The 22432-nt window shown below is 43.8% G+C and overlaps 1 protein-coding gene across 2 annotated transcripts; it reads right to left on the reverse strand.

The window, feature by feature from the left end:
* Positions 1 to 1290: 1290 nt before the first annotated feature.
* Positions 1291 to 22104, reverse strand: LOC139378691 (ataxin-7-like protein 1). 2 transcript variants are annotated; one of them, XM_071121103.1, is made up of 11 exons: positions 21982 to 22104; positions 21471 to 21539; positions 18549 to 18653; positions 13423 to 13612; positions 12812 to 13215; positions 11421 to 11503; positions 10951 to 11219; positions 10276 to 10492; positions 5890 to 6011; positions 4802 to 5534; positions 1291 to 4567 (listed from the first exon to the last, which is right to left on the reverse strand). In XM_071121103.1, exons 1-11 carry the CDS (start codon positions 22076 to 22078, stop codon positions 4550 to 4552), a joined length of 2307 nt encoding a protein of 768 aa, XP_070977204.1. In that variant the 5' UTR covers positions 22079 to 22104; the 3' UTR covers positions 1291 to 4549. The 2 variants fall into 2 exon arrangements, with proteins under 2 accessions (XP_070977204.1, XP_070977205.1); XM_071121104.1 differs by lacking the exon at positions 21982 to 22104 and adding an exon at positions 15981 to 16083 and having other exon boundaries at positions 21471 to 21489.
* Positions 22105 to 22432: the final 328 nt, after the last annotated feature.

Consider the following 22432-nt stretch of genomic DNA (forward strand, 5'->3'; position numbering starts at 1 on the left):
ATGTGTGTTTTAGACATTATTTAACAGGTATTATTGGCCTAAATATTGTTTAGCCAATGTCCACGTAATATAGTATTAATAACTAGTCAAAAAGTAGTTGGAACCAACTTCTTGCATAGCCTACAATTTAGGTCTTCTGAAAAATATAGTTGTGGTATTTGAGTAGACCTCTTGAGTTATAATCCCCCAAGACCAGACCCTGTCCTTTAGGCCCAGTGAGAAATACAACAAAAGGTGGCCACCGCTATCGGCCAGACAATTAACCAAAGGACCAGCATTAAACTATTATCATAAGAATGCTGTTTGCAATGGGGGGGAAAGCCCTCGGAATTCATTGACATGCTGCATAGTGTTGGAAACCTTTTATGTCATCAATTACATGCAAGCTGCCTTTGCCATTTAACCTACTGACAGCTTCTTGACATTTTGTTGCGCTAGTTGTCTATTTGCTATAATAACCACTTTACAACACACAAATATATTATTTTAAAAGTGAATAGAAAAGGCTCCAGCAAGCCTACCAATTCTGGCGATGAGGCGGCACCTGTTGCTGCACAGTCTATAACGCAGAACTTTTTACAGGTGAATGGATAGGCTACTGTGAAGAATAGGATGAACACAGCTCTGTATTCGCTATCCCCACACACCAGGACTTATTGTTCACTTCATTATGAGGGAAAGGATGCACCATGCCTAATACGGCTCAGATGCCAGTTTGTTCACCAACGCAATGATCAGGTCTGGTTCCAAAATGGATTCTTGCTCACCTACTAGACTGTATACCAAGTGATCGTTTGTGGTCACGTGTACAGGGGGACTCAAAGATATCCTAAACATCAATACTACGCCCACCCCGGCCTTTACTCACTGCTCCAGTCCATGTGGCACAATCCATACATTTTATATTAGGTGGGCCTTTAAAGTGCCACCCCTGCAGGAACGAGGGGAATTGACTTTGCAAGTGTACAGGGGACTAATTCAAGTAAAGGGAAATGTATGCGTGTCTGTCCTTCTTTCAGGCATAATTCATTGTGTACATCTTCACCCCACGGGAAACAAAGAAATCTCAATTGCATACTCTCGTTTACGCCTTCTAAAAACCCATTGGAGGAGAAGGTCAGAGGGGTGGGACCTCTGACTCCTCATCCAATGGGTATTGAGGAGGCAAGGAGAGAGGACGCTTTTGAGTATGAAATTGAGATTCTCCCACGGAATTACTATCCTGCTATGCCGAATCATGCACCTGGATGGAGTGATTCCATCAAGAAGGGACAGGACAAAACAGCAGGTAAAAAAAATATTTTATATATATATATTTTTTTAATCCAAAACATTGTCAAACCTGAAAATACACATCTAAATGTGTTGATAACACCATGGGGACAACAGGATAAAAGAGTCACCCAGGAGTAGAAAGCACATGATGGACACCACCACAGACTGATAAGGTGAACCAGTGACTATTTCATAGTAAGAGCTCAACAAGAACCTGGTTCTGCTTTATTTACAGTGAATACAAAAATAAGGCCTTACTTACAAAGAGATCCATGTCCTGGGTTAGTGAGGAGACTGCACTGAACCACTAGTCTACTCAAGTCTGCGTCATTCTCTATAGTGCACTACTTAGGCACTGTATTTCCCCTATACAGTGCCTTTGGTTTGATCAGGGCACGCATATTAGGGCATTGGTCAAAAGTAGTGCACTACAGGGAACAGCGTGCCATTTCAGACCAACACGTAGGGAAGACCTAAATTGCATACTCCTCGTGTCCTCTCTCTTGCCGTCATTATCGAAACCCATTGGAGGAGAAGGTCAGAATGGGCGGGACCTCTGGCTTTCTCATCCAACCGGTTTTGAAAAGACGAGGAGCGAGGACACGAGTTCAATTAGACTGCTTATCTGCTGTTCCACACTCAGTAAAAAATAGCGAGGAGAGGAGAAGCAAACTTAACATTCAGGAATAATACCTAGTCAGTCACGTGCCGTTTGCTTACCTAAATGACTGGAGAGGGGCATTGGTGGCTCCAGACCTGACCAATCAGTAGTGCACACATTTTCAGTGATCGAACAGTAACTTGTAATTGATGAGTTATAAACTGATATGTATTCTGTAGGTCTATTACTATTTTGGGACAAGTTACATGCCATCGACATGGACCACTAGCAGAAAGCGAGCATATAGGAGTCATTTGAGTGTGTCGGAGGTCATCCGAGATGGTGAAAAGAGCCAATACTTTCACCTACGAGAACTTCTAGAAATATAGAGTGCTGCAGGTGAGGGCCTAAGGACTTGGAAGAGAGTGCACTGCTGCAGAGGCAGGGTCTGAAGGCAAAACGGCAGGCATAGAAACATTCCCCCACTGTACCTACTTTTCCCAGCCCCTCCCCCTGGACCATGCAGACCTACAGTGTTTGTGATTTCCCTTAGCCATGGAGACACATTCAGTAAAATTGTAAAAAAGAAAACATTTAAAAATAACCTTGTCTGAGATTCAGATAGCCTATACATTTCAAACTCTGGACCTCAAAGTCAGTTCCAATGCATTTTTTCATTGTTCCCATCTAAATTGGGGACTGATTTAGACCTGGGACACCAGGTGTGTGCAATTAATGATCAGGTAGAACAGAAAACCAGCAGGCTCCAGACCTCATGGGGTAAGAGTTGAGTACCCCTGCCCTACACTGTAGCCTAAAGTACACTGGTTTATAAAGGGGATTGAAGTCACAAGGAATACAGGCCTAGTCTTCATATTTACTGTTGTTGACAAAACACCTTTACAAATATATACAGTGCCTAGTGAAAGTCGACACACCCCTTGCACAGTCTTCGCATTGTGCAGCCTTACAATTCCATCTAAAAAGGGAATACATTAGATGTTTTTATCCTTTCGATCTACAAAACCGTCAACGTTTTCAAAGCGAAAGAAAATGAAAGAACATTTTCCAAATTCATTACAAATAAAATAAAATAAAAAGTCGTTTTGATTGTGCGTGTCTTCCCACCCCAGAGGTCATACTTGGTGGGAAGCAAATATCTATAGAAATAGAAGTAGATTAACGATCTGGGCATATGAGGAAAAAGTGCAAAAGAGAGTATCTGAAAAAGCCTTATTCTTCCTTCAGGCAACCACTGAACATTCCCATGTATGGAACAGTAGGGGCGCCACCGCTGTTCTGAAAAACACATCTAAATAACCTAAAGTAACTTCCTATCACAAGAACTCTCGAGACGGAAGTCAAATTCCTGTCTGGCAACCACCACATTGCTCTAAACGCCACCTTAGTTTTCAGATCCGGAAAGACAAAGGAGGAGAGGAGGAGAAGATTAGACTATTGAGATGCAGCCCATGTCAGTGATGTCCCTGTAGAGCATCTATCACTGACAGAACAGAAGAACACACTGCAGTGGAACCAGAGGTATTAAAAGGACTTGGTTAGTGCCATATGTACATTTCTGTAATGTACATATCAAATCAAGCACGTCTGTCAGAGACCAGTGGAAGAGAAAGAGAAGTCATGTTGAAAGGTAGAAACATTGGAAGAAGTGTGAAAAGGGAGAACCGCCGGCAAAAAGGACCCTTAAAAATACAAGTCACCAAGCGGTTAAAACACTTTAGCTCGAGTTCTTTTAGTAATAGGAGGCTTATAATAAATATTTAAAAAATAATAAAATATACGTATACATTTCAACAATAACAACTATGATAATAATAATACTGTTTAAAAATTGACATAGAAATATAATTTTGCTCAATGTCTGTAGCTCTGGTCAGTAAGAAAATTAAGAAATTATAAATTATTATACATGAAAAAAAATCCAACACCATCGTTTTTCCATTTAGGGTGTAGGTCCTCTCTGTGTTGCAACATTTGAGACAAAGAATAAAAACAATCCTCGATAACCTGAATTCTTCCTATTTTGAAAGACATTTCATGAAAAAGTGTCAGTATAAAGTCTTCCCTTGTGTGACAGACAGGTTGTTGTGTAGCCTCTGGAGTCCAGGAGGAGGAGAGTAAGTGCACTTTGAACTCTGGCATGCTGGAGAGAAGGGTGTGTGTGGTGAGGAGTGGAGGTCTGCCTGAGGAAGTTTTTGGACATGGGAATTCCTTCCTGGTCACCTGACCACACAGGAACGGGAAGCTACAACAACAAAATGTCTAAATGCATGTAGAGGGGTGATAAAGATGCCAACCTAAAGCAGGTTCCCTTTTCAGAGGGCAGTTTGTGATGATGAGTATCTTGATTTGAGTGCTTCACCCTGGAACCATGGAGACTACCTCTGCAGAACCGCCCATTGGCTGATCAATGTGTGGGCGGGATTGTGAGGAGGGACCACACATCCTAATATGGGATGGGCAGTGTGAGAGGAGGAGCCAAATCATTCTGACCTACCAATGACTCCAAGTCCCAGAATCCCTCATGGGTACAGGTGCAGTGCTGAGTGACATCACTGTTAACAGGGCAGGGCCCCATGGTACTGACATTGGGTCAAAGGTCACAGATACTAGTCCAGCTGCCCAACATTCTGTCCATGTCTCCTGTTATTGTCAATGATGCAACTTGGACTGCAAGGGGAAAGAGAGAAACAGGGGGAGAGGAAGAGCAGGGGGAGGGCAAGAAAGGGAGATTCAAGTTGACAGTCAAGCTCAACCCATATCCAAAGACGACATCAATCTGTATAATCCATGACAGTAAAAATAAATATGAGGCAGGCTATTTTTTTGTTGAGCCAAGGTAACTTCAGTTGTCAAGTGAGGGGAATTACCATGTGAGTAACCAGGTGAGTTAGGTGTGTTTACCTGTCGAGGTGACTCGGGGCCTGAGGCCAGAAGTCCAGTGCTGTTCCTCCTGAAGATGCCATCCAGCCCTGCTGCTGCTTTGGTCACCTTACTGGGCTTTCCTCCTCCTCCATACGCACTGGGGCTCCTCCTCTTTCTCCCCTCCACCCCTCCTCCGTAGGCCAGGGGGCTGGGAGGAGGAAGGGAGCTGGGAGTAAGGGGTGAAGGGCTGGGGTGGTCCTTAGTGAGGGGGTAGGGTGTGGTGGTGGTTTGGTCAGGGTTGGAGTACCAGTCCTCAGCCCTGATCCCCACCTCCCTGGCACTGTGTCCTAAGGTCTTTCTCCTACCACTAAGGGGGGGCACGCCAGAGCTGAGCATGGGGGTGGGAGTCAGAGTGTGGTAGCTGCTGTTGTTCCCCCTGAGAGTGTCAGAACTAGGTGGACGGGTGGTCCTCCTCTTCTTGGCCGCGTCACCATTGGCCCCTGGGGGCCTGATGGGTTTGGTGGTAGTGCCATTACGGGGTTTCCCTAGGGTGGAGACAGGGGCCACGGGCTGGGAGGGGTCCCTGATGCCAAACAACCCTGCTGCTGATGCATCCTGGGGAAAGGCTGTGGTGTAGGGCCCAAGGGAGAAGGCTCCGTTGGTGGAGGGAGGGAAGGAGAGGGGGGGAGGAGGGCTGAGAGGGCTGGGGGAGGGAGTGATGATAGGAGGGCTCCCGAGGGAGAGAGGGCTCTCAGCAGCCAGGGGCACCTTTCTGTAACACAGCAGAGGACAGGGACGTTAGAAAAACCAGAGCAATAATGAAATACATATGGATTTACAGGGGTTCAGAGACATTTCTGTCTAGAATATGAGCTGGCTGCTGATGTCCTATGCCAGAGCCCCAGCAGAACCAGGTCATACTAACATCCACCATTCCACACCTATTAATAGTGTCTATGAGTATCTGTGTGTCTTCCCCAGACAGCTGAACTCACTTTCTCCATAGAACACCTCAGAAGTCTAAAGCTGGATGTATATACATTGGAGTTTGTCCCAGAGCCCCAGAACAACGGGCCGACAAAATAATTTATGCTGGTACAATTAACACACGCACACACTTTTCTCACCTCCACATCTGAGCGTTGACATGTTTCTCCACCATGCAGTGTAACGCCAGCCTCATCCTGTCCCACCGCCGATCAAACACATAGTGACCACGCCCCATCAGCCTGCTGCTGAACGCACAGCACTGAGACACGGAGGGAGGGGTTAAAACAATCAGAAACAAAATATATAGATCAAAATAAGCCTGTATGGATGGCTTCAAGCTAGGGGTGTAACAGTTCACCAAACCCATGGTTCGGTTACGTATTGAGGTTTTGGGGTCATGGTTCGGTTCGGTTTCGGGACAGCGGGAAGACTGAAATGCCATTCACAATGTTCAGCATTCACAATGTTCCTGGCATTGTCTGTTGTGACAGGATTGTTATGTTGGTTTCCACTCTGACGAGGCGTTTGTAACCATGTGGGAGGTGGGAATTTACCAGTTGTGAAGTCGTAAATACCAGTGAGCTGCATTCATGTGATTTGAACTCATTGAGAAACGCAGATTGGCTAAAAGTACAGCTATTATACAGTTATATAGTTCAAATCCACATCCACGTTTTCTAAATAATGTGTTGTTGTCGCATTTAACTTCTAAAAACGCTGTTATAGAGGCCATTTCCTTAGTAGGTGACGTCAAAGGTCAGTATGTGGGAGAAGGGGAGAGCTCAGGATGATAGACGAGTTTCCTACGAGTAATAACGAGTTGGAGGGCTGTTTGAGTGGTAAATTCCCACATCCAACTTGGTGACGAAAGCACCATGACACGGTCTCCATCTGTGCCAGTGAACATTGCAATGTGACTCGGGCACTTTCACAAGGTGCTGCCGGAAACCCCCTATTTTCAACCACCGAAAACAGGCGCATATCCGCGGCTATAAACCAAAGACAGTAAAAAAAATATATAAACATAGCCTACCTATCGCTCTTGTAATTTCTTCGGCCCGGTCAGAATCAGCTGCCAAGGGCTGCTTGCATGCGGTATACTGAGGCGATGTCAACGTATTTGTCAACATTTGAGGTGTTGCCAGCTGCATAGGCTATTCTCGCTGAGCAGTGGCGACATGCTGTTAACGTTTTACCCACAACTCTATGTCCACCGCTAATGTAATCTACTAGGAATGCAAAATGTTCCCAAACGGGAGATGTAAAACGATGGAGGATCCTCCAATTCTGGTTTATCGACCCCACTATAGAACTAGATCCTGGCTGCGCCTCACAAAAATGCACATTGAAATGCGCACATTAATCAAAATTAAAATCTTAATTGGCGCATAGCTTGTTTTAATGGAATAGCCTGAAAGTGAGGGGGGGGGGCTTTCACCTCAGATTTACTTCAAGAGGCGTAGGCCTGCAATGCAGCATAGACATCATAGCCTATAGGTCTAGTGCTTCTTATCTTGTAATATTTGTATGTATTAATTTGTGTTTACAGTGCGGAACGAACTGAGGTCTTCGTATCGAATGGTTCAGTATGAATACGTGCATCGTTACAGCCCTACTTCAAGCAGCACGGTGACATGGCAATAGCTCCGCAGCCATTACTAAGGCATTGCTCTGAAGCATTACCATCAGGCAGGCCGGATGAGGTTTCCACCATATCGCTTACACAATAAAATCTCTACAAATAATGAATGCGGGGGGGCTGGGAGATATTGACATAAAAGTAATTTAACGATACATTTGGTTCGATAACAATAAATACACTATTTTTTATTATTTAAAAAAAAAAAAACTTTCCATTAGGGGCAGGGGTCTAGTTTTACAGTGCCAAGTTAGACATGAAATAAGTCAGCTATTTCATCTAACATGTTCAGGGAATGGATGGATACTTTGAAATAGGATCCAGAATGATCAGATTTATTTTTGGCTGCTAGAGATTAATTTGCATGCATCCTTTTTCTTTGTACATTTCATACATCATTTACCACCTGAGGAAGTGGGAACTCAAAACACATGATCTATATTGCTAACCCTAAATATATGATACTGATGCTAGACAGCCATGTAAAGGATCTAACAGTAAATGTAATGTCCAACAAAAACCTTCCATAGGTAGGCATCAATAGACGACTTGATGTATTGACTGCAAATGGCACATTCCGGCAGCTCATCATTTTAATTACATACCCTGTTTGGAAAGTGGTGTACGTTCCTCAATATTGAGAGTTGAGAAAAAGAGAATTTTTTAACAACAGTAAAATACTATTTTAAAAAGTTGTTTTCCCGCAATTCCATTTTGAAACGTTGCGACAGTGGTCGTATGCTTGCGCTTATCAGAATGCATCTGTCCCTTCACATGGTGCGCAAAAGTGGGGAGAGAGAGTGAGACCGGGCAGCAAAACAGGGACAGGGAAGATACTGTACTTTCAACGCAGAAAGCAGGTTAATGCACATTACAGTTAACAGAATAACTCTTTAGAACAAAAACATTGTGTAGCATATTCACCGAAAATTACAGACGTAAGCAAAATGCTTCGGTAAGAGGGCAATGTCCCTGCCGGTAGTTTTCGGTTTATCTTCCCAGCTCTAGGGAAGGGGCTTAGGGCTGATTTCAGTCTGGGTGTTAGACTGAGATAAGGGAACACTTTATAAAGGATTTACAAGTAGTTTATCAACCATTTATTTGTTTACAGATATTTTAGAAGCAGCTGAATTTTTGTGATTACTTACAAACCCTTCGTACAAATTATACAGTTGAATTCGGAAGATTACATACACCTTAGCCAAATACATTTAAACTCAGTTTTTCACAATTCATGAACATTTAACCTTAGTAAAAATTCCCTGTCTTAGGTCAGTTAGGATCACCACTTTATTTTAAGAATGTGACATGTCAGAATAATAGTAGAGAGAATGATTTATTTCAGCTTTTACTTCTTTCATCACATTCCAAGTGGGTCAGAAGTTTACATACACTCAATTAGTATTTGGCAGCATTGCCTTGAAATAGTTTAACTTGGGTCAAATGTTTCGGGTCGCCTTCCACAAGCTTCCCACAATAAGTTGGGTCAATTTTGGCCTATTTCTCCTGACAGAGCTGGTGTAATTGAGTCAGGTTTGTAGGCCTCCTTACTCACACACGCTTTTTCAGTTCTGCCCAATACCTTGACTTTGTTATCCTTAAGCCATTTTGCCACAACTTTGGAAGTACGCTTGGGGTCATTGTCCATTTGGAAGACCCATTTGCGAACAAGCTTTAACTTCCTGACTGACGTCTTTAGCTGTTGCTTCAATATATCCACATAATTTTCCTGCCTCCTGATGTCATCTATTTTGTGAAGTGCACCAGTCCCTCCTACAGCAAAGCACCCCCACAACATGATGCTGCCACCCCCATGCTTCACATTTGGGATGGTGTTTTTCGGCTTGCAAGCATCCCCCTTTTTCCTCCTAAAATAACGATGGTCATTATGGCCAAACAGTTATATTTTTCTTTCATCAGACCAGAGGAAAGTTCTCCAAAAAGTACCATCTTTGTCCCCATGTGCAGTTGCAAACCGTAGTCTGGCTTTTATGGCGGTTTTGGAGCAGTGGCTTCTTCCTTGCTGAGCAGCCTTTCAGGTTATGTCGATATAGTACTCATTTTACTGTGGATATAGATACGTTCATACCTCTTCACAAGGTCCTTTGCTGTTGTTCTGGGATTGATTTGCACTTTTCGCACCAAAGTACGTTAATCTCTAGGAGACAGAACGCGTCTCCTTCCTGAACGGCTGAGTGGTTCCATGGTGTTTATACTTGTGTACTATTGTTTGTACAGATGAACGTGGCACCTTCAGGCGTTTGGAAATTGCTCCCAAGGATGAACCAGACTTGTGGAGGTCGACAGCTTTTATTCCTGAGGTCTTGGCTGATATCTTTTGATTCTCCCATGATGTCAAGCAAAGAGGCAACGAGTTTGAAGGTAGGCCTTGAAATACATCCACAGGTACACCTCCAATTGACTCAAATGATGTCAATTAGCCTATCCGAAGCTTATAAAGCCATGACATGATTTTCTGGAATTTTCCAAGCTGTTTAAAGGCACACTCAACTTAGTGTATGTAAACTTCTGACCCACTGGAATTGTGATACAGTGAATTATAAGTGAAATAATCTGTCTGCAAACAATTGTTGGAAAAATGACTTGTGTCATGCACAAAGTAGATGTCCTAACCTACTTGCCAAAAGTATAGTTTGTTAACAAGACATTTGTGGAGTGGTTGAAAAACGATTTTTAATGACTCCAACCTAAGTGTTTGTAAACTTCCGACTTCAACTGTACATATTTTTGCACATAGCTACCTTAATGTTAAATGTTGGGTAGACAGGTACAGAGATAGGTACAAGACACTTAACCCAAATTGCTCCTGTAAGTCATCCTGAATAAGAGCGTCTGCTAAATGACTAAGGGTACAGGTACATACCCCCAGTGGTCGAGGGTGGTGAGGGGAGTAGTGGCAGGATGGTCGGTCATCGTCTCTGTCAGGGCCATCTGGTGTTCCTGGGTCGCCCTCATCACTGGACAGACGACCGTCCCTGTCCCCTCCTGCCCTCTGCCAGACAGGGACTGGGGGGTCCTGTGTTGAGCCTGGGGGGACGGGGGTGGAGGATAGGACAGCAGCACCCCCACTACCAGGTACCCTGCACACAGAGAGGGAGAGAGAACGAAAAAGAGACAAGCAGAAAGAAAGAAGAGAAAGTGAAAGGAAGAACATGTTTAGAACTAGACACTAACATGACTTACAAATACTAACAAGTGTCAAAATCAGTTTGTTTCACTTTTATTTTGATTCTCCTATCAACAGTAGGTTACACTCCCTAGTGGTGTGAGTTTGAACTGACAGTGATTTTCACAATCAAATAAGTTAATTGGTTGCGTACACAGATTTGCAGGTGTTGCAGAAGGTGCAAGAAAATGCTTATGTTACTAGCTCCAACAGCACAGTAGAATGTCTTACAAATATGCAACTTTGGTCTAACTTTGGTCTAATATTACTGAGCAGCAAAACACAGAATCTTCATTGAAAAATGTAACAAACATGATTCCATTGAATGAATAGAAGCCATACATTGACTTTGGCCTCAGTGCTGCCCCCTACCTGGGTCTGTGTGCATTAGCCAGCCGCAGTTTGAGAGTGGAGACGGTTCTGCCATTGTGGCAGTGGGGGGGCAGGGTAGAGGGGGTAGTATCATTGGCACGGGTGCTCTGACTGCCTCCCTGTGACTCCCTCCTCTGCCCTCCCGACTTATCTTTCTCCTTCGCCCCCTCCTTATCTTTCTCCTTCGCTCTGCCCTTGTGTTCCGCCAGGAGGATATCAAACTCTTTCTGCCTGCCTGGGACGGCCCGTCGGTGGATCAGGGAGTGAGTCTGGAACACACACACAATATGATAACAAAGACAAGTGGACACAAAAGGGCAATAATAACACATTTAAATGAGACTTAAATTAGTTTTACCCTGGTATCAAGGAAAATAAAGCACACAAGGCAAAATGAAGTAATGCGCACGTATGGTCAGAATAAGCTGTGTAGCCAATCAAATGTGAGGTCAGAGGTCAGTGTGTCTCACCTTGCAGGTGAGTGATCGCGTGCAGGACCGTTTGCTCTCTGGGTCTTGGACTCCACAGTGCTTGTTAGGGTCAAACACCCTCCCTGTAAACACCAGACAGTCATCAAAAACCAAACCAGGTCATCACGGCTGATTTCAGAATATTGTCTTCCAGAGTACCATGAAGTCCTCTTTTGCCAAGAGATCTTGAATGACGGGAGAGAAGTGTCTTACAAAGTTGTCTTATAGGACCTACAGTAGACTGTTCTTTGACTGAAACTTCCCGAATTCCACTGAGAAGTTTCCCCTACGTTAAACAGTTCAATTGTCCCTGTAATCTCTACATGTCATCTCTACATGTCATCTCTATAATCTAGGTAGTTATGGGAGTGTGCGTGTGTTTGGGAGATGAGGCGTGTGTGTATGCATGCGGGAGATGAAAAGTGTTTGTGTGTCTCTCATGTGTTTAGGAGATGAGAGTAGACGAGGCCAGTTGGGAGTCCCAAGCGGTGGGAAGGTTTTTAAGGAGCAGAAGCCTTGGCAGCAGTAGATCATGAATTACACTTGTAAATCAAAGAGTTGGAGTGACGCACAGCACAGAGACAACAACATATGGGGGGGGGGGGGGGGGGAGACTGGGAAAAGAGACAGGCAAGAGGAGTAAAGGAAGAGAGGAGAAAGGCAAGAGAGAGAGAGGGAAAAGACAGAGCGGCGGAAGAACAAAGAGATAGGAAAGTTGGAAAGAGATGCACGAGGGAAGTCTCCTCATCCACAGCAGAATTAGCAAGGCCCCAGTGCATAGGATTAGTGTTGAGCAACAGCCTCCACTCTCTCTTCTTTCAAAACAGCCCCCACCCATGCCAAGTTCCTAACCCATCATATGAATCTGTTCATGCCCCATCACTCTCATGACTGGGCAACTTTCAAAGGTTAGGGGAGATAAGGAATATGGAGGGGTTTTACACTTATAAACATAGGCTATATATTTATACCATGACCTTTATAGTGCTGAGCAAGACATGCACATTCCTGGTGGTAGAATTGAAGTTGCTACACCTTAAATTCTTCCCTACCAGATAAAAGGTACATTAATACATCGTATGTTCTCTCCATCCGTCTTTGTGTCTGTTCACCTCGGAGGAGGATGATGTTGGCTGATCTCTGGTCAGTTTTGATCCCTGATTATAATAATTTAGATATAATATATGCTATTTAGCAGACGCTTTTATCCAAAAAGCAACTAACATCAAGCATTAATACATTTTCCGTGTGGGTGGCCCCAGCGGGAAATCAAACCCATGATCATTGGCGTTGTAAGCCCCATCCCACCAACTGAGCCACACATGGTAATGAAGGTAGGATTGGGGTTAGGGTACACTGATCCTAGATCTGTGGTTAGACTGTGTTCTCACCTGACAGTCTCCTATGAGGCCTGGGGGTCTTGGTTCCATTCTGCTGTTTCCTGTCCAGGGGGGAGGGGGTTGCGGGGGTCCGAGGGGAGGGAGAGGGTCTGCGGTGATTCAGGGGGGAGGGTGAGGGGGTAGAGGAGGGTCGTTTGTCCAGGGGAGAGCGAGCCGGGCTGGGCCGGCGGTCCACCAGGGAGGGGGGTGTTGTGGTGGAGCAAGGGGTGGTTGGCCCGCAGCCGTTCACCAGCTTTTCCCGAGACCCCCTGAGGGGAGCTGGGGGGATCAGGGAGGGTTTGAGGGAGGAGGGAGAGGAGCAGGAGGAAGAAAAGCAGTTGACTCTGACGTGTGTTCCCCTCTCTGCCCGGCCCAGACATGGCATCTTCTCCAGACTCACTACTGGCAACGACACACTGGGGGGGAGAGAGAGAGAGAGGGGGATGGCGCGACAGATAAAGCAAGAGAGTGAGAGGAACGATATAGAGAGAGGAGGGGGGGGGGTGCTAATTGATTGAGTAGAAAGTTGTGGGATTGTTTTTATTTAAAAAAATAACCATGACAGGGATTCGATGCAGGAATTGTCTGCATGTTCACAAGATTTGGCCTGTTTGTGCACCCACCATGTCTTGCTGCGGACACCCTTGGGAGGGTAGACAGCGAGCGGGGCTTTGTTGAAGCGGGAGTGGGGGTAGTCTCTGGGGACCCTGAAGGGCAGAGGGGGAGTAGGACCCAGGGTGGGGGACACTGCCACATTGGGCTTCACAGAGACCACTGGACCCCTGGAGGGACACGGGGAGCCGTGCCGACGCTCTGAAACACACACACACACACACACTGTCAGGAGATATACAGACTGAATACAGACTGAGCGTGAACCCACCTGGTAAACACCCAGCATCATGAAAATGTCTTAACACTGTAGATCACTGACTGGTCAGTTATTCACACAATGAATCTGTGATGTTTGTAAGTGATCCATGGCTCCAGACTGCAACCATTTGAATGGAATTTTATTAGTGGTCACATCGGTGCAAGCTTTGCATTGTCACTCACTCAAACCTTCCCCTTTTTTGGGCAGCTAAAAGCACGATTTTGTCAAACAGTGAAGTACATTATACTCATGATTCCTATAAAGGAAGTGTCCGATTGTATAATATCTCAAAATCCAATTGCAGGAAAAACACAGCTTTGGAAGCAACTACTGTTGTCCCTGTCGAAGAGAGGAGGGTCTCAGCTTTTTATATGTATAATTTTGTTGTGTTACAGCCTGAATTTAGCACGGATTAATTTTAGATTTGTTTGTCACTGGCCTACACACAATATCCCATAATATCAAAGTGGAACAATGTTTTTCAAAATGTTTACAAATTAATAACAAATGAAAAGCAGAAATGTCTTGAATCAATAAGTATTTAACCCCTTTGTTATGGCAGGCCTAAATAAGTTCACAAGTAAAAAATAAGAAGTTGCATAGACTCACTCTGTGTGCAATAATAGTGTTTAACATGATTTTTGAATGACTACCTCATCTCTGTACCCCGAACATACAATTATCTGCTAGGTCCCTCAGTCGAGCAGTGAATTTGAAACAGATTCAACCACAAAAACCAGGGGGATTTTCCAATGCTTCGCAAAAAAAAGGCACCTATTGGTAGATGGGTAAACATTTTAAAAGCAGACATTAAATATCCCTTTGAGCATGGTGAAGTTATTAATTACACTTTGGATGGTGTATCAATACACACAGTCACTACAAAGATACAGGTGTCTTTCCTAACTCAGTTGCCGGAGAGGAAGGAAACCACTCAGGGATTTCACCACGAAGCCAATGGTGACTTTAAAACAGTTAAAGAGTTGAATGGCTGTGATAGGAGAAAACTGAGGATGGATCAATAACATTGTAGTTACTTCACAATACTAACCTAATTGACAGAGTGAAAATAAGGAATCTTGTACAGAATACAATTATTCCAAAATATGCATCCTGTTTGCGACAAGAAACTAAAGTAATACTGCAAAAAATATGGCAAAGCAATTGACTTTTTGTCCTGAATACAAAGTTATGTTCAGGGCAAATCCAATATAACATATTACTCACCATTTTTTTTAAAGCATAGTGGTGGCTGCATAATGTTATGGTTATGTATGTAATCGTTAAGGACTGGGGAGTTTTTCAGGATAAAAAGAGAAACGTAACGGAGCTCAGCACAGGCAAAATCCTAGAGGAAAACCTGATTCAGTTTGCTTTCCACCAGACACTGGAAGATGAATTCACCTTTCAGCAGGACAATAACCTAAAACACAAGGCCAAATCTACACTGGAGTTGCTTACCAAGAAGACAGTGAATGTTCCTGAGTGGCCGAGTTAGTTTTTAATTAAATATGCTTGAAGACCTGAAAATGGTTATCTAGAAATAATCAACAATTTGACAGCGTCAAGTTTTTAAAGACAAATTGGCAAATGTTGCGCAATCCACGTGTGGAACGCTCTTATACTTATCCAGAAAGACTCACATCTGTAATAGCTGCCAAAGGTGATTATAACATGTATTGACTCAGGGGGTTGAATGCTTATCGAATCAAGATATTTATTTTTTATAAAACGCTATATTATATATAGAATTTTTCTTCCACTTTGACAGGGTATTCTTTTGTAAATCGTTTACAAAAATGAAAGACAATTCATTTTAAATCCACACAACAAAACGTGGAAAAATTAAAGGGGTGTGAATACTTTCTGAAGGCACGGTATCCCTCTCATTATTACCTTAGGTCTACCATATTTGTAGGTTATTAAAAAACAACTTTAAAAAACTTTGAGATAATCTAACGGAGTTCTAGGCTAATTGTTTGAACGTGCGCGGTGATATATAAATATATTTTGATTTGTTTAACACTTTTTTGGTTACTACATGATTCCATATGTGTTATTTCATAGTTGTGATTTCTTCACTATTATTCTACAAGATGAAAATAAGAAAAACAAAGAAAAACCCTGGAATGAGTAGGTGTGTCCAAACTTTTGATTGGTCCTGTATATTGCGTGACAACGTTTTTTTTATGGGTGAGACCAAATCATGAACTGGTGATCCATATTGCAGTAGAGGGCATTGGAGAGAGACAGAGAGAGGAGAGGATAGAGAAGGAAGGAAGGAGGACTAAAGGAGAGGAAACTTACGGTTCTGGCTATGCATGTCTTTGAGGGAGGTGAGGGGGGGGGTGAGGAAGGTGGGGAGGTCCTTTACTCTCTCTGCCTCACTGGGACTCTACTCCCCAGACACCTAGTCGGGACAGAGGGACATGTCAAAAACACACACACCACCACACGCTCTCGCACACCCACGCTCTCCCGCACACCTACCCGCGCTCTCGTACGCACACACCTCATTAAATGCTTATTGTAGACCTACTACGCATGCAGACTTTGCACTAAAATTAGTGAGGAAAGCTTGTGAATTGTGCAGCGGGGATAAAAATAATGCATTATATCACTGTCAGCAAATAAAACTATTCATGATTATTAATTTTGTTCTGCCCTGGCAATTTCCTAAATAGACTTGGCCCCGGCACCACAGCCATCCTGCCAACTGTCCTCAGCCAACTACTGTCTGACAGGCTGTATCGCCCACTCCACAGAATCTGTCTCGTTGGTCACAGTTTAGTGACTGAAAGTGTGAGGAGCCAATACGATGACAGTGTGTGGGAATGACAGGGAGATTGCCTTACCCTGCCAATGAGTGCTGAAATACCAACAGCTCGTTAGAACAACAGGGATGAATGAGCACACAGATTAAGCAGGTGTCAGGGCGTGTGTGTGTGTATGCCAGGCGGCAGTCGTGCGTGTGTTCCAGGTGTGTGTGAGCGTGAAACTGCGTCCGTCAGGCAGGTGTATGTGCAGGTGAGTAAATAGGCAAAGGTAAAGCAGAGGGGGCAGCTGTATTGGGAGCTAGGACCAAAGTCCACCTCATTCAGGTATGCAGCAGTAGTTACACAGCAGCCAATTCAGATTCACACACAGATGGGTTACTTACAACTGTGGTTTAGAGTACATTGAACAATGCACGCAAGTCTAAATCTTGTGCATCTGCCCTTCCAAGGTACAAGCGATCCCCTAACACAGATCTAGGATCAAAATACCCCTATCCTAACCTTAAACATTATTCAGGGGGTTTAAAACTATCTGAACCTCTATCGGGTGGTTAGAGGCAACGTCTACAGAGTCCCTCAAGCCCGTTGCCATGGCATTGTCGAGCGAGTGAAGCGGTGGCTAGCGTGAGAGCCCTGTGAGCCTAGCAGCCACAGGAAGTAGGAAGCTGAGAGTCAGCATCGCACAGAGCTCAACTGGGTTTGTTTACATCCTCACTGCCACCACTAGAGGAAGACACCCACCACAGAGAGAGAAAGAGAGAGAGAGAGAAAACCCTTCTGCAACAGCCAATACATTTCACAACATGACACACAACGCAGCACATCACTAAACTGCTCTATACAAATCAACACTACACTAAACCTCACACACACACACTATCACTGCAGCTGCTTCAACACAACAACTGCCCGCACTGGCACCAAAGCAAGCACACAAACAACTAACTGCCTCGCCAACACACTACACTGCAGGGAGTGCCAGCCCACACATCAAAGTCAGGAAACGAAACTAAGCTGAGAGGAGAGAGCCTGCAAGGAGTTCAATTAATCCAGGACCATAAGGGCAGTCACCAGACAACACACACACACCCTATGAATAACAGTCTAGCACACACACACATTCTCTGAATGACACACACCCAACCTCTGAATAACATACAAAAGCTTTTCCGTTAAACTGCTTAGTCAGCCTCCGCCGCCAGCTACAGATGGGCAGAGAGAGAAACAGAGCTGGGTATCAACTGTCTGTCTGACTCCTGCAGACTGGCTGGCTGTCAGAAAGAGTATTTCTCCCCCCCCCCCCCCCCCCCCCCCCCCCACACACACACACACACACACACACACACACACACACACACACACACACACACACACACACACACACACACACACACACGAGCTGGAGGAGCATAGCTGAAAGGCATTGACTCCTGAGCAGAGCTGACCTCAGAGCCTGTCAGTGAACAGCTGTTGTGAGAGGAAGATTTCCTGTTTCCCTTAACCACAGATCTAAGGTCAGATTTACATGCGTTATAACCAGATTGTCACGTCTGAGAGGACTGCAGCTGGAGGCAGCAACCTGCAGGGGGCAGGAGAGAGCACTCAAGGGGGGCGTGTGTGTGCATATGCATGTGTGTTTTGCCTGTCTCTTGGCACAGACAGACTCCTCGCTCTAGGACATGTGCAGCCAGCCAGCAGCAGATGTAAGTGCGCTCCGTTCACTGGGGATCAACGAGAGCGTAAGCAGACGGACAGACAAGAGCTGGTTTTCAATTATTATTATTTTATCTTTAACTCTGTGTTGTTGGAGGAGGACCTGTAAGTAAGCATTTCACTGTTAGTCTACACCTGTTGTCTACAAAGCATGTGACATATAAAATGTGATTCTGATTTGGTCCAGCACTGACCAATGTTGAGGGACTCTTACTGTAATGGGTTAGAGTTAGGGGTCTTACCATAGTGGGTCTGGGTCATGTGTCAAGGTCAGGGTGGTTTGTACTGTAAGGGTAGTGTCAGAGTTAGGGTGGTACGTAAAGCTAGTGTGTTAGGGTTCTTACTGTAGTGTGTTTGGGTAGTGGGTAGTGGTTAGGGTTCTTACCGTAGTGGGTGAGGATGCCCTGGGGTTTGACCACTTGGTTGCAGACATGGCAGACGACGAGACAGAAATCCTCCTGGTTGGGAAACTGGCCAAACACGTGCATCTCTACAGAAGACAGAGACAGGAACAGAGGTGAGTAAAGGGACAGGGGCTGAACTGGGAGTAGAATCAGAAAGCTGCCTAGACATTTTTTTTATTTAACTAGGCAAGTCATTTAAGAACAAATTATTATTTACAATGTGGGCAGAATTGAAAAAGCGTGTGCGAGCAAGAAGGCCTACAAACCTGACTCCATTACACCAGCTCTGTCAGGAGGAATGGGCCAAAACTCACCCAACGTATTGTGGGAAGCTTGTGGAAGGCTACCCAAAACATTTGACCCAAGTTAAAAAATTTAAAGGCAATGCTACCAAATACTAATTGAGTGTATATAACTTCTGACCCACAGGGAATGTGATGAAATAAATAAAAGCTGAAATAAATCACTCTCTTTACTATTATTCTGACATTTCACATTCTTAAAATAAAGTGGTGATCCTAAATGAACTAAGACAGGGAATTTTTAAAAGGATTAAATGTCAGCAATTGTGAAAAACTGAGTTTAAACGTATTTGGCTAAAGTGTATGTAAACTTCCGACTTCAACTGTATGTATGTATGTATGTATGTATGTATGTATGTATATTAGAGGTCGACCGATTATGATTTTTCAACACCGATACCGATTATTGGAAGACCAAAAAAAGCAGATACTGATTAATCTGCCGATTTGTGTGATATATATATATATTTGTAATAATGACAATTATTTCTCACATTGTAAATTCTGGTCCAATGCTTTTAACTGCTAGGCTACCTGCCGGCCCTATTTATTAACAATTAAAATGCTTTGTATGAAGTACATTTAATTACCCATGTGACATTATTAAATACAAGGATGACATTTGAAATTGTTAATTGAATAAAAACAAACAACTTTTAAATGTAGTGTTTATGACGTTCACTCCATAAAAAAAAGACATATCTGTAGCCATCGATGATGGTAGCCTATGCACGTTTCACGCTTGTTGATTTTGTCGGCCAATCAAAGCTGCTCCACGGTCAGAGGTTCCATGTGTGGCAAGTGAAGTGAGAGATCTCTAATCAATGCCAAATGGAATTAAAAGTTAGCTAAATAAGAAGGAGTGGGCTTCAACAAACAACCAAGAGGTGGGCTGTTGTTTAATCTGAATCATGGTGTTGCCATTTGTTTACAAGGATGGGGAGTGCAGTAATTGTAGCCTCAATGAGCTAGTTATCTAGCTGGCTAACTTGCTATCTTAGCTATCTTATGTATATCGATTGGATGCAGTAAAAACAGGCACTGTCATTGGATGATAAATAAGCAGCAGCTAATGTTACAAGTTTGCCTAACTAGCGCGGGCCAGCGTGGCTACTTTCTGGTCTCTCAGTCTCATAAATACACACCGGCCCCTCCTCCGAGCAGAACCATCTGCGTCTCTCCCTCACGCGAGGGCTCAGATTAAAAAGATACATAAAAAAAAAAATTCAAACATGTATTTCGACTATCCGGATATGCGAGAAAAGAAAATATCTGATATTATTCTAATAGTGAAATTATTTCAAATGCCCATCCCTAAACAACGAGTATAGTACTTGTAAAAGCGCAACAATTTTTTTTTTTTTCATCTGTCTCTGCCAAGACAAATGAGAACAGTGTGTAGCTTACTGCCTCGCTCGCCTGCCAGAACAACAGAAACTGCCAAAACAGTGCTGCTGAAACAATCTGTCTTTCGTGAATGAGCGCTACTCAGGCAGAGAGAAACATACCGTCTGTCAGACACCCGCTGAGAAATTTTGTAAAGCGGGGATAACATTTTTCTATATTTGTGCATTGTCAAGTCTCACTTATCCTGTAAACAACATTGTACGATAATGAATTGAATTATAGACTACATCAGCTGTTGACCTATGTAGCGGAGAGAAGGCATAATGCTGAGTTCACCATATGACTATGGGCATAATCGCTGTCTGGCACTAATCTCAGAGATGATTAGGCTATAGGTCTGTAATGATGTCACTCAGTCATCTTCAGCGCCAGTTAGCTATTACTGTCTGCTTGACACATGGTATGACCTCATCAGTTGATGGTGTGTGTGTGTGTGTGTCTCACAACCTGCCCGACTCTTGGCCGGGGATCAACAACACTGGGAGACTCCATTCTGGCTGAGTGAGAGGATCTCCTTACCTTAACCATTAGGGGGTCCAGGGCAAACACAACTGGCCTTAGATCAGTATCTAAAGGGAAGTCAATCTTACTCTGTCTCAGTGTGTTAGCCTGGGATCAGCAGTCAGAGCATGTTGGTGATTTGGTGATTCCAGTCTAGCTGGGACTGAGAGAGGCTGCTTTTGCACTCAGAGTCTGGCTGAACTGAAGACTGGAGAGTTAGTACTGAAGTTGTACTACACTTGAATGTCTGTCACTCTGGGTGGCCCTCCAACCTATAGTCATCAAATCCCCTCATTTTTACAGTGTAGGTAGAGCCAAGAGCCTCTAGGGTACAAACTCTAGGTAAGCAGGAAGGGAACATACTCATACACGCGTGACATTTCTTGCTTGACCAATATCATGGCACTAAATATCAATCCATTTGTAATTAACAAACGCGGAAATTCATTATCATGCAAAAAACACATTTTTATCTTCATAATAAACAGTGTTAGGAAAAATGTATGCTGTGGTCGTCCCTTAGCTTTGAATTTGACAGGATGTGCTGTGTTGTGTGGCTGTAGTGTTAAAATATGCAAGAATGTTGGCAAGAATTCTGGAGTGACAACTGGAGCGTCTTCAGTCCACAAGAACAAGAACAACAAAAACAAGGCTCAGGTGACAGTCACCACAGCACGTTTTGATCAACCTTACCTTCTTTGCTGAGTTTAGTTCCTTCCCAGTTGTGGTACAGCTCTTTCAAGCGGTTTTCGACGAGTGAGTCTGTATTAAAATAAAATAAGAAAATAAGAGTTCATATTAGAGTTCATGTGCGATCGGTTAGTTGGTGGTTGGGGGAAAACAACACAAATCTCACGCACGCCACGCTGAAACGTGTCATTACGTCTAGCTAGATAGCTAGCTCGCAGCTGTAACGTTATCTGACGAGCTGCCTTGATAAATCAAGGAAACTGTCACCAACAAGCAACGAAAGTTATCGTAGCCAGGACAGACATCAGTAAACTAACCCATGCGCATTACAAACATATTGAGAATGCATCAATTGAATACCGAGCATTTGTAAACATGAGTTTTATAGATCTGTTATGAATTTGGTAACTAGCTAAATATTTTTCAGTTTTGACAGATGCATGGAGGACAACTCAACACTGTTCGCACGTGCCATTTTTATAGAAATGAATGACAACGTTGGACTTGCACTTACTGTCAGAATAGTGTAATTTTGCTGCGCTGATAAAAGTTGACCAAGGTTTACACAGGAACGTATCCGGATTTGGTAGTTGGCGAATCAATGTCGCCATTGCACTTCCTTCTTGTTGCTTGATTTTTTTCCATCTACTTCGCAGTAAGCTAAACGAGACTAGCGAGGCACCTGACGTCACCTTCGTCATGTTCCGTCTTCGCTCGGCTTCTGACGGCAAGGAGTTGAAAGGTTGCAAAGGGGTGTGTGCGCCTCTGAAGTTCATAAGTTCAAACGTTTGTTTTTCTGATACATAAATGACACGTGTGTTGTTTTTTCTCAAATTGCATTTCACCCATTGTTTATTTGCTGAAATATATTCCAATGTCTTGCATTTAAAAAATGTTTAGTTCATGTTTCAGTAACAGTATAATATTTTAGGCTGGCAATAGCAAATGTAATGTACAGCACACTT

Source organism: Oncorhynchus clarkii, chromosome 21 (assembly GCF_045791955.1).
Source record: "Oncorhynchus clarkii lewisi isolate Uvic-CL-2024 chromosome 21, UVic_Ocla_1.0, whole genome shotgun sequence".
Taxonomy (NCBI): domain Eukaryota; kingdom Metazoa; phylum Chordata; class Actinopteri; order Salmoniformes; family Salmonidae; genus Oncorhynchus; species Oncorhynchus clarkii.

Bases quoted from the DNA above. Each gene is read 5' to 3' on its own strand.
- LOC139378691 (XM_071121103.1), bottom strand. From the start codon at position 22,078: ATGGCGACATTGATTCGCCAACTACCAAATCCGGATACGTTCCTGTGT. The intron at 10,493-10,950 runs GTAGGGGGCAGC...CTCTGTGTGCAG, and splicing joins GCTAATGCACACAGACCCAG to GGTACCTGGTAGTGGGGGTG. The intron at 5,535-5,889 runs GTGAGAAAAGTG...GCTGTGTTACAG, and splicing joins GTCAACGCTCAGATGTGGAG to AAAGGTGCCCCTGGCTGCTG.